This window comes from Phodopus roborovskii, unplaced genomic scaffold (genome assembly GCF_943737965.1).
Source record: "Phodopus roborovskii unplaced genomic scaffold, PHOROB, whole genome shotgun sequence".
Taxonomy (NCBI): Eukaryota; Metazoa; Chordata; class Mammalia; order Rodentia; family Cricetidae; genus Phodopus; species Phodopus roborovskii.
In genome coordinates, this window is record NW_026126448.1 from 1,405,365 (window position 1) to 1,418,463 (window position 13,099).

A 13,099-nucleotide genomic window follows, 5' to 3' on the forward strand; every position below is an offset into this window, starting at 1 on the left:
TTTTGATCATGGCGTTTATCTCAGCAATAGAAAGTAGACTAGGACAACTGAATGGCATGCTAAGTTTGGCCAAATTGTCAAATTTGATAAGAAAATCCAATGTTAACAAGATTAAAGAAAAAGACACATCCCTTACTCTATGGACAGGCATGTATGCTGGTATAATTTTTTAGGTTGCTTTTGATCATGGCGTTTATCTCAGCAATAGAAAGTAGACTAGGACAACTGAATGGCATGCTAAGTTTGGCCAAATTGTCAAATTTGATAAGAAAATCCAATGTTAACAAGATTAAAGAAAAAGACACATCCCCTACTCTATGGACAGGCATGTATGCTGGTATAATTTTATTTTGAAGGAAGTTTGGTAAGCTCAGCAAATTTTAAGTATGGATCTTTGACACATCTGGAATGTGCCTTACAGGTGTGTTAAGTATGGAAAGATACAAACATGCTTACTGCAACCTGTTTGTGAGAATAAACCTAGCACAATCCAGATGTCTGTCAGTAAGTGATTTTTTTTTTTTTCAATAAAAAAATGGGGCTGGAGGGATGGATCAGAGGTTAAGAGCATTGGCTGCTCTTCCAGGAGTCCTGAGTTCAATTCCCAGCAACCACATGTTGGCTCACAACCACTGTAATCAGATCTTCTGGCCTGCAGGGATACATGCAGACTGGACACTGTATGCATAAATATAAATAAGCCTTAAAAAAAGATGTGGGCATTAAAAAGAATACAGGGCTCTGGGTGAAGTGCCACACACTTATAATCCCAGCACTTGCCAGGCTAAGATGGTCCAAGTTAGCCTCAGCTATATTGTGAGTTCAATGCCAGTCTGAACTAAACAGCAGATTTTGTCTTTAAAAAAAAAAAAAAAAAAAAAAGCTTAAAGGATCTAAAGATACGTGAAAATGGCACTATGCAAAATATGCACTTACTTGAACAAAAACCTGGGGTATGGTTTTGTTTGATAGCAGGGTCTCATGTAGCCCAACCTAGCTTTTCAATGTGTGCACGCATGAGCATACACACATATTAAATATAAAAGAAAATCTTACAAAAGTCTTAGATTCTTTGGGAGGGGTCCAATACTACTGGAAGGCAGACTCTGCCAAGAGGAAATGCACCCTGTACATCCTGAAGCACCCATGACAAACTTTTATACAGAAGTAATTCACAGAAGAGAGAAAATAATAAACCCTTGTATATGTTTTAAATGACATAATAAAAGAACCAAAGAGACAAACGAATACAAATAGCAAGGTAGCACACACAGCATACTGCCATTACCTGTGAATACGCAAGTCTGCCCACTTGGCACTCCTTTGTCTATCTTTTTTCTCTAAGAGCTTGGTACAGAACTCAGGGCCTTCTGCATCCTACACAAGTGTTCTACCACTGAGCTAATTTGACAGCACTGCAACCTGTCACACTTTATTCCTCTCTCTTCCCCAATTCATCTAGCTTTTCTATTTCCTACTAAGTTATAAGCTTACAAAATCTAAGGGGTTTCTTCTTGTTTGTTTCAGAGTCTCTCTATGTAGCTCTGGCTGTCCTGGAACTCACTCTGTAGTCCAGGCTGGCCTCAAACTCAGAGATCTGCCTTCATCCTGAGTGCTTGGATCAAATATGTGTGTCACCATCACCTGGCTTTTTAATAGTTTTAAATAGAAATAAAGCAAAGCTAACTGCTTTAATAAATATAGTTGTTAAATATAACTTTCCTATTGTGGAAACTGGAATAAGTTAAAATATTCCATTCATCAACACATACAAGATAATAAAGAGAAAACATACCCATCTACCTTTACAGAAACAAATCACAGAAATTTACTACTAAGTTATTTTAGAAATGGCAATACAGAGCTGTCATTTTTCAGTTAAAGACCTAAGAGTCAAAGTAATTAATTCTGGTCAGAAGAACTACATGGCCAGTGGGCAGCAGAGTCACAATAAAATTTGTATTTCATAATTTCTTGTCTGGTTTTCTCAAGAGAAGATGAGTTCCATGCAGTGCTAGCCAGCATGTAATGTGCTCATCTGAAATAATCTTATCTAGTCTGGTAAGCTCTGTTAGGAAACAGAAGTGATTGCAGCTAAGAAGCTGTAAAGCTCCAGTCACAGGGCTGGAGTGATGGCTTAGAAGTTAAGGGTACTAGCCACTCTTCCAAAGGACCAGGGTTCAACACCCACATGGCAGTTCACAACTGTCTATAACTCCAGTTCCAAGGAATCTGGTATCCTCACGCAGGCAAAATCCCAATGTACATAAAAAAAAATAAAGAAATCTTAAAAAACAAAACAAAAAAGCTCTAGTCACACTGAGTTCAGAGAAAACAGAATGCAGATACTGAAATCATACACTTGAGCCACTCACAGCAGCTCATTCCTATAATCCCAGCATTTGGGAGGGATGGAGTGGAAGGGGGTGCTTGCTGAAAGTTTAAGGTCATCCTGAACTATATAGTGAGTTTCTGGGCCAACTCTGGGTTACAGAATTAGACTGTCTTGAAAGATCAAAACAAGATCCAGCAAGATGGCTTACTCATGTGCCAAGCTTGATGACCTGAGTTTGATTCCCCAGGACCCACATAAATTGGAAAGAGAGAGCCAATTCCCACAAGTTGTCAGGATAATTTCATGTGTGTATTAAAACAAATCAAGATCTGAAGTATAATAAAGGGTAAAAACTTCTGAAATCTGTGTGTATTATTCATTACCTGTTGCTCCCAGTGGGTGTCCCTTGGAAATGAGTCCACCACTAGGGTTTATGACCCATTTTCCTCCGTAAGTGTTATCACCTCTGTCAACCAATGCTCCACCTTGCCCTATGGGAGAAAGAAATTAACATTCATAAATGTTAAAAAAAAATAGCATTGGACAGGAGGCATGTTTGTCTAACTTTTCCATATAGCAAAGGATTTCTTAATACAAACATTTCTTAAGAGCTTAATAACTTGTTACAAATGCTTCTAAGTATTAAGTAATAATATTGAGCAATAAAGGCTTATCTTTCAAAAATGTACCACATGAAACAAAGCGATTACTAGTTCCTAATAGCCCTGTAGCTTCCAAAATTGCCCCAACTGTAACAGAGAGGCAGAAAAGAACTAATATGATCAAAACAAACACTCACAACACTTTAACTGAAAATTATAGTTTCAAAATTCATGTTTCCAAAATGCATTTATTATCTCTCTGGTTTCAGCTGTATTACTGTAAAATATATATATATATATATATATATATATATATATATATATATATATTTTAGTTTAAAAAAATAGCATGCTGATCATGATGGCACACACCTTTAATCCCAGCACTTGGGAGGCAGAGGCAGGTGGATCTCTATGAGTTCTAGGACAGCCTGGTCCTCCGTGCGAGGTCCAGGGCAGCCAGAGCTACACAAAGAAACCCTGTCTTGAAAAAGCAAAAAAGAGCATGACTGGAATTGTGGCTCGGTGGTAGTGTGCTTACCTAGCATGTGCATGTCCTAGTGTTTGATGCCAGTACCAAAGAAAACAAAACAAACAAAAATTCACTTTAATGAAATTCAGGAGAAAGACTGAAAACACTGATGAACCATAAAAGTAAAAAAAAGCATTATTTCAAAAACAAAACAAAAAACAATATTTCACTGTCACAGGAGTAGTGCACAGGCCATTTATCACAGCCCAGAGGCGGGCAGAGCCTTGTATGATCATGGCTAACCTGGTCTACATACTGAGTTCCAGACCAACCAGGGCTATGTAATGAAACCCTGTCTCAAACCAAAACCTATACAAAAAAAAAAAAAAAAAAAAAAACTGCAAATTTATTTCACATGCTTGGTGCCCTCCACATTGCCTGTTAATGATTTTTTTCCCCTGGCTATTTGATGGTGGTTACAAAATAAATAAAAGTGTGTGTATTATATAAAATATTTTCCAAACGCTTTTCTGATCAGATATAAGATCTGGGAGTTCCAGATGTGATGATAACAGTCTGGGTGCTGTCCAGATAACAGTATGAAGAGTAGCCACATCACCATGGAGACAAGGAAGGAAAGGAATCTGTGAAAGTGGGAACAAGGAAGAGAGCAGTGGACAAACCACATGGGCTCTGGACACATGACCTGAGGGGAACAGGAACCTGGAGTGCTTGCCAAAGGGGCAAGCTGGGCAGCGGTGGCACTCGGGAGGCAGAGGCAGGAGGATCTCTGTGAATTTGAAGCCAGCCTGGTCTACAGAGCAAGTTCCAGGACAGATAGGGTTACACAGAGAAACCCTGCCTCAAAAGACAAACAAACAAAAAAAAAAAAAAAGGAGGCAATGTGGCTACAGGTGAGTAGCTGTGGAGAGAAGAGGCTGGGAACACCTAGGTGAGGAGTAAAGAGACAGAATCTGGCCTGTGCCTCTGTGAGTGAGAAGCTAGTAGGCTTGGAAAAGAGGATCACACCGACCTGCTTCTAACACAACCATTCTGCTTTGGATCTAGAGACGAGACTGAAGGAGTCCAAGCAGACTCAGGGCCAGCTGTGAGATGATGACAACTAAAGAACTCTGCTGGCAGTGACAAAGACTGGCAAGAAGTGGTACACAGATTTATCTGAAGGCAGGCCCAGCATCACCAGGACTCAATGACGGATTCAGTGGGGGTGGTGTGAGAAAGATGACTCCATAGATTCTGCAGAGGCTAGAAGGATGGCTTGGCAGTTGCCACCTGTTGTTCTTGCAACAAGTTTGAGAAGAAACAAACTTGGGCAGCTGACAACATCCTGTATCCAAAGGATCCAACAGCCTCTTCAGGCCTTTGTGTGCAGCCCTACACATACATGTGTGCACATACGCATGGTGTGCGAACACACACATATGAACAATAAATAAATGTTTAAGAAAAAACAACTTCTCTTAATTCTTCTTAGACTGATTCTAGTTTCTAGTGTGATCAACTGGAGGATATCAAAGATAGAGAAGTTTGGGAAATATTAGCAGTTCTATTCTAAACACACACACACACACACACACACAAACCCTGTAACACCTTGAAGAGTAGGCAGCTTGCTCGCTGATTCTAGATTTCAGGGAAGCATTCAGAGCTGGGATACAAACCTGAAAGCCATTATCACTCATGATATTTAACTGGGTTCTGGTTCCGCTACCAAAGCACAATTTCCACGGTACTCTTTTCCCCTCAGTGCTCCTCCCCTCACAGTGCTCCTCCCCTCACAGTGCTCCTCCCCTCACAGTGCTCCTCCCCTCACAGTGCTCCTTCCCTCACAGTGCTCCTTCCCTCACAGTGCTCCTTCCCCCACAGTGCTCCTCCCCTCACAGTACTCCTTCCCCCAGAGCTCCTCCCCCCACAGTGCTCCTCCCCTCACAGTGCTCCTTCCTCCACAGTGCTCCTCCCCCCACAGTGCTCCTCCCCCCACAGTGCTCCTCCCCCCACAGTGCTCCTCCCCTCACAGTGCTCCTCCCCTTACGGCTCCTCTTACAGTGCTCCTCCCCCCACAGTGCTCCTCCCCCCACAGTGCTCCCCTCAGTGCTCCTCCCCTCACAGTGCTCTTGTCCTATGACCACCATTGAAGCCATGTATACAATGCTAGTTACAGCTACCAGATGACTGGAAAGCAAACAAAAGCAGGAAGATCAGCAAGGGAAATCTTGGGGAAGTGGCTGTATAGGACAAATGCCAGTTGTGATTTCTCAGGCTATCCTTAGCAATTCTGCACAGGGAAGCAGTATCCTGGGACAGCGCAGCATGGCCAAAAAAAAGGCAGTGTCAGCACTACAGAACTAAGTCTGGCCTCCCCCTTCCTCTCAACCCCACCCCACTTTTGGCTTTTCCAGATAGTCTCAAGTAGCCCAGACTAGCCTTGAACTCCTGATCCTCCTGTCTCTGCCTCCCAAGTTCTGGGATTACAGATGTGTGCCACCATCCCACTGAAACCCCACCCTTCTACCCAACAGAACCAGGAAAAGAAACTCCACAGGCTGAGCAGTAAGCAAAGGAGGCCACAGCAGAGGGCCAGAGCACAGCCCCCACCCTGATTCTCAGTGTAGACTTATGTAAGCCTGAGGCTCACTCCTGAGCTATGGATGCACAGGATGGCCCCAAACCAGCACAGCAGACTTCAGGAACTAAACATGAGCATCAGTGGCCACCTCAGAAAGCAAGACAGAACCCATGGTGATGAACTGGGCTGATTGCTCCCTAAATCACAAACAGTGGAGCTGGAGTGATAACTCAGTCAGTAAGCAGGTAAGCATGCAGACTGAGTTTAATCCCACAGTACCCACATAAAAAGATGGATTTGGTGTGTGTGCTTGTAATCCTTGTGCTGGCAGGCAGAAACAAGTGCATTCCTAGGGCTCACTGGCTGTCCCACCTAACCTAAAGCCAGTGAGCCCAAGGTCTCAGCAACAGACTGTCTCAAATATAAATTGGGGGGCAGGTAATCCTGAGGCTTAACACTGGAGATTGATGCCTGGCTTCCTACTTTCCATATTACACGTGCCCCACCATTCCTTTCCAGAGGACACTCATTAAAGTTACACTCATGCTGCCCAGGATGCCACCTAAAATTATTCAAACTACAAACAACCGACTCCCAATGGGGAAAGGCCGTCAGTAGATGCCAAACCCCAAAGTCAAGATTACAAAGTTATCAAGGAGTTTCAAACTGATACTCAAGCTGCACACATTAGACACACATTAGAAACAAACACCAAGACAGGAATTCTCAGCAGAGCCAAGAAGCTAGACATTGAATCCCATAGGAGCTTGAAAAGTGAAACCTTTGAATTGAAACACTAAATTCAGATGTGGTGGTGCATGCCCAAGACACCCACAGGGTGTGGCGGTAGAGGTGCAAGGCCAAAGCCCACTCCGTAACAGTGAGCTCCAGATAAGCAGCACAGAAGAGCCCTGTCTCTTTGTTCCTTTGTTTTCATTTTTTTTTTTCATTACTAGAGCCTGAAGTCAGAGTCTCCAACATGTGAAGCAAGCACTGTGCCTTCTGAGCTGTATCCCTAGCCTGAGATCTGTCTCCAAAAAGAAAGAAAGGAGAAGAAAAACGAAAGAATAAAAAACAAAAGAAAGAAAAAAAAACTTTCAATTAGAGAGAGAAAGACAGAGTGAGAGAGAAGAAAAAAGTCTCACTCCAGTGGCTCAGAGCAGAAAGGGAATTTAAAAATGAACAAATGTGCATGTCTCCAGGTTTGATCACTAAATCTATAAAAACAAAGCAAAAAAGAAATTGTTCCACAGACTTGTGGGATAACAGCAAAAGCTCTAAATCAGACATCACTGTAATGGTGCACACCTTTAATCCCAGCACTCAGGAGACAGAGGCAGGAGGACTTCTGTGACTTCAAGGCCAGCCTGGTCTATACAGTGAATTCCAGACCAGTCAGGGCTGTGTTTTGAGAGCCTGTCTCAAAGGGGGCAAGAAAACAAGGTCCTCTAACTCAGCATGATCAAAGCGCATATGAACCCAGAGAGATTGCTGCAAGGCTTGCACAGGTCTGCACCAGGGTCTCTGAGTACAGATTATAGCTTTCAGTTTAGTGGTTTTTACAGGATTCCTGAGTGGTTCTCTGATTCTTGTGGTTTCTCTTGGGCTCTTTTACTTCTGTTTATTTGCCTTGTCCAACTCCAATGTGACAGTTTTTGTTTTATCTTATAATATTTTATTTATTTATTTATTTATTTATTTTTAAGTATATGCACTGGTGTTGCAGAAGACCCAGGCTTGGTTCCTAGGAGTTCACAACAGCTTTTAACTCCAGTCCCAGGGGAACCAATGTCCTCTTCTGGCCTGCTCAGGCAATAGAAATATACTTGGTGTACATACAAACATGCAGGCAAAACACAGAGAATAAAATAAGGAACAACATAGATCTTGTGTCGGGAGCCAGACCAATCCAAGGCTCTCAGAGGCCTTGATGAAAGGACAAAGGGAATGTTAGTTCTGTGTTCTTGCCCAGGGCAGACTTGGCAGGTCCAGTCTGAGCCCTCAAGGGAGTTACGGGTTTGGTTCCTGGGAACCTAGCTTTTTCCCTCAGAAGAGACCAGAGTTACCAGTTTCAAGGATGGTGTGTGCTGGATCTGTGATGTAATTGCAATCTCCTATGCTCCTTTTGTACAACATGGTTTGATTAGCTAGGTCCCTGATAACTTTGTCTATTATATGATAGCTTTCTGCTGACTGTGTTCATTTCCCCCTGCAAATTATATATAAGATGCTTTACTTTTTAATAGACATCTTTGCATGAGCCATGCTTGTACAAGACCTTGTCTTTAATTTAAAAAGTACACTACAAATGTTCAAATAATTCAAAAAAAGACAGAAGGACAACGGGGAAGGAAGAAAAAGCATAGAACATAAGCAGAAAACATAATAAAACAGTCAATCTAAACCATATGGACACAGAAGGCTATGTTCTTGGACTAGAAGAAAATGTTCACAACATAAATGTTTATCACTGACCTGTATCTAGAATGTGTATGTAGTATATATATTAATGTTATACGGTGCTTCATATATATATATATATATATATATATATATATATATATATATTAAAGACAAATAACAGACAACCAAAGGGCAGAGATTTAAATAGCTATAAAGACATGATACATAAAAAGAAGGTACATGAGGGGCTGGAGAGGCGGCTCAGCAGTTAAGTGCATGCAATACTCTTCCCCAGAGGACCCAAATTTGATTCCTAACACCGACACAGGGAAACTCACAACCAGCTGTAACTCCAGCCTAGGGGATCCAACGTTCTCTTCCAGACTCCATGAGCTCCTGAAGTCTCACATTCACTTACCCACACACAGGTACCGATACACACACATAAGTAAAGATAATATAAATCTTTTTTTAAAGAAAATAAATGAAAGACTAATACACACATAAAAAGATTTTCAGTATCATTAGTCATGAGGAATATGCAAATTAAGACTAAACTAAGATACAATTATATTCTCTTGAGCATGCCTGAAAAGTAAACAACTGAGCATCAAGTATCGACACAGGAGTGAAGGATCTGAAGTTCATAACTAAGAAGGGTAGTATGCTCTAGAGAAGGAATCCTTCACACCCCACTAATCAGGTTTTCTGTTTTCCTTTCTTCAAGGCTTTATTTAAACACCATTTAAAAATACTCAGGATGGTAGACCTAACAAATCCTCTTCAAAATCTAACAGTACATTCTAAGTACTCGTTTGCATAACATAAATGAAGTATATGCTCTGTTATGCCAGGATTGGTGTTGTCAAAGACCGGATGTCCTAAAAACTCTCCTACCAAAACTTGCTTCTTACATCTCAATTTACACAGTGTGGCAGAGCCAACATGCAGAGAAAAGGCAATTAGTGACTTGTGTTGTTTAATGATGAAAGTGAACACTTCTTGGTGGGATTTTCATGGGCAGGAAGCCCTCCCCAGAGACACTACCTTCTGGACAGAGCCCCAGGGCTTCATAAGTGAGGAGTTCATTGGCAGAAAAGCAATCGTGGAGCTCTATCACATCCACATCGCTTGGGGTCAGGCCAGACTTCTCATAGCACCTCCTGGCAGCCTCTTTACTCATGTCAAAGCCAACCTAGAACCAAAAAATACATTCAGAAGTAAGAGGCCAAGGACACATGCGTAACAGTAAAAGCTCAACATATCACATACATTGAAATCTCAGCTGATTCTGCATTATATAAAAAGTCTAAATAAAATGATCTCTAAAAAAGAAGAATGTACATATTGAATTTTATACCATAAGTTACAAAAGTTTAAATAAGACACTGAAAAAAGACTTAGAATCTCTGAGCGTCTATCTCTGCTGTTATGGAAACTATGGAATCATAATGTATAGTTGTACTGATGAAGTCGTAATGTATAGTTGTACTGGTTAAAGAGAATCTTTAATACTTCATTATGAGTCAGACATGGTGGGAAAATATGGGACAATTTCTATAGGAAAACATGCAACCTTCTTTTACAGGCCACGTTCAATTTGTATTCAAGGAATAAGACAGAAATAATATAAAATGTGCTATGAGGAAACCTGAATATAATCTATATGCCATAACCCAATTTTATGATCTTGGCTTTGCTGGTCAACATCCCAGCACTGTGACAAAATACCTAAGAAAACAGCTGACCAGCAGGAAAGCTTTTTTGTTTATTTGTTTGTTTGTTTTATTTTTTTTTTAGATAGGATTCCATGCAGCCCAGGCTAGCCTCAAATGCACTGTGCAGCTGAAGATGACCTTGTGCTCCTGTTCCTCCTACCTTACTTCTCAAGTGCTGAGATTACAGGTGTGTACAGCCATGCCCACTGGAAAGGATTATTTTGGTTCCTAGTTTTGCAAGTTGTAATCCAAGGTTATTTGGTGCTATCACACCAGACCCATTGCAAGGTTTAAAAAAAAAAAAAGCATAGTAGCGAGCATGTGGTAGAACAAGACTGTTCCCCCCCCCCCAAGGCCAGGAAGCAGACAGAACTAGCTTTTTCAACAAAGCCTCTTCCCTAAGACCCATTAAATTATGAATCCATCAGCAAATTAATCCTTTGATTAGGTTGCAACCCCTAGGATCACCTCCCAAAGACTCCACTTCAAAACTGCTGGATCAGGGACTAAATCTGTAATACATGAGCTTATGGGGAACATTTTAGGACCAAACTAAAACACTGATTAAATTATGTGGGCATTTCAAATTTGTAGCACGTTGTAAAAACCATTTTATAAACTCTAATTTACCATCACAATTGTTTCTGTGGTTGAGGGGTGAATCTCAATTGTTCAATTTACGTTAGGTCTGAAATCTTTTATTTTCCCTTTAATAAGGGAACATGTCTTTAATTCTAGCACTTGGGAGGCAGAGGCTGTTGGATATCTGAGTTCAAGGCCAGCCTGGTCTAGAGAGAGTTCCTAGAAAGTCAGGGCTACATGGAAAAGCCCTTTCTCACAAAACCAAAAGAATAGCATGTCTAATAAATTAAAATACTATAGCCATTGCTCAGTCCTAAGTAGCTTCTGGTTAGCAATGCAGCTGAGGCTGGGCCTGGACTCCTGATTCTCCTTCCTCTCCCTCCCAATTAAAAGAGTGCACCAAGCCTGTCTCCTTCAGAGTCTTAAGGAAGGGTGTGGTGGTTTCAAAGAAAATGACCCCCAAAGGGAGGTGCGGCCTTGAGGCAGCAGGTATGGCCTGGTTGGAGGAAGTGTCATTGCTGAGGTCTCATATATGCTCAAGATACCACCTTGTGTCTCAGTCCACTTCCTGTTGCCTTCTGATCATGATGTAACCAACTCCATGTCTTCCTGCATGCTGTCATGTTCCCTGCCATGATGATAATGAATTGAACCACTGAACTATAAACCACCACATCAATTAAATGTTTTCTTTTATAAGAGTTGCCATGGTGGCTCAGCAGTTAAGAGAACTGACTGCTCTTCCAGAGGTCCTGGGTTCAATTCCCAGCATCCACATGACAGCTCAAAACTGTCTATAACTCCAAGATCCAACACCCTCACACAGACATACATGCAGGCAAAACACCAATGCACATAAAAATAAACAATTAAAAAAAAAGTTGCTATGGTCATGGTGTGTCTTCACAGCAATAGAAACTCTAACTAAGATAATGAGCTATGTAAGAACCTTTAAAGATCATGTTTTTATAAGTTACCTTCCTTGTTTCTAAATTAAATAAATAAATTTAAAAAAAATAAGTACCTTTCAGAGCTGACAATAAAATGTTAGATTGCAATTTAAAATAATATTTCCTTAATTTGAGTTTAAAAAATGAATTTCAAATATACCATTTTAATAATGCTTTTTTCTTCAAATGTGCTTGGCAAGTCAGTTATCATCTCCTGTGCCACAATTTCCACAGCTTTGGCTTGCAGGCCATACTTCCGTATAAATTCTTCACTAGACACAACTGCAGCTGCAGCACCGTCTGAGGTGGGACTAGGAGGAAGTGAAAGTAATTACTTACTCCTGCACCATCTCCTAGGGATTTGGACTGGGAGCTAGGGGAGGGAAGACCAAGTTTGTCTCCTGGCCAATCCACAGTCTTCTCTGTGGTGTTTACTGCTAAACTACACATGCATCCCACCAGGCTGAGCCTCTAGCAAGCCCTCAAATGCCCTTCATGCTCAAGCTGCAGTCTCTCCCTCAAATTCTCACTGAAATAACCCTGGATAGGCCCCCACTGATGCCTGGAGCAATTCTGAAGACTCTCTGTGGAATGAGTCTGAAAGGCCATTTCCTGTGTTAGTACTGTGAAGATACTGCTATGGACTCACACCTCTCGAGCCTTGCTCTATCCCAGAGAGCTCAGTCTGGAATTCTTTTGGAAGCTGGGGCAGGGTAGAATGGGGGATATTAAAAAGCCCAGAGGTAAGAGCCTTGAGATCCACAGTGAAGCTAGGTGGCACACAGGAGGCCCTCAACAGCTTGGGAAGGGGTTTCAAGTGGGCTGTCCTTCAGACTAACAGGTGAGAGCTGACCCATTTCTTTCAACTGCATCCCAAACAGTATCCCCAGAGCTCAGTACACAGTACTCAGTCTGTGCTTGAAGGGTAAGAGAGTGACAGGCAAGTCTCAAGATATGACTATGAGCATCACTAGAGCTATGATTCCTTCATTTCTTATCTATCACAGAGAAACATATGTTGCATTATAAGTCTACAGGCTTATTTTTAATGAATACACACAGAATACCCAAAGCAAGTAGATGTTACTAGAGAAGGAAAAAGTGAAACTTATTTTTTCATGACAGGAGGGGAACTGCCTCGGAGCAGCAATAGGAAATAAAGGCATATGCTCATGAAGTAACCTGTGCGAGGTGACATTGGTAAGGTAACCCAGAGCGAGGGGACAATGAAGGTAACCCAGAGCGAGGAGACACTGGTAATTCTATAAAAGTTACACAAAGCCTATAGTTACTCATGGAGAGATGGGCAGTGGGGAGAGCAGTTAGTTATGGTTAGGAAATGTTAGCATGCTTTTCTTACCAGCATTGCAAGACAGTCAGAAAATCGAAAATCTTCTTTGATTTCATTATTTCTTCTAAGCTGTATTCATCTCGGAACTGGGAATACCTA

The 13,099-nt window shown here is 41.5% G+C and overlaps 1 protein-coding gene across 1 annotated transcript in view; it reads right to left on the reverse strand.

The window, feature by feature from the left end:
* The window catches only part of Scp2 (sterol carrier protein 2), a 71,783-nt gene that overhangs the window by 28,296 nt on the left and 30,388 nt on the right, over nt 1-13,099 (reverse strand). The window contains exons 8-11 of the mRNA XM_051188405.1: nt 13,010-13,096; nt 11,810-11,960; nt 9,447-9,594; nt 2,719-2,826 (exon numbers count right to left, since the gene is read on the reverse strand). Coding sequence (XP_051044362.1) covers nt 2,719-2,826; nt 9,447-9,594; nt 11,810-11,960; nt 13,010-13,096 — 494 coding nt within the window. The remainder of the gene's footprint in view (nt 1-2,718; nt 2,827-9,446; nt 9,595-11,809; nt 11,961-13,009; nt 13,097-13,099) is intronic.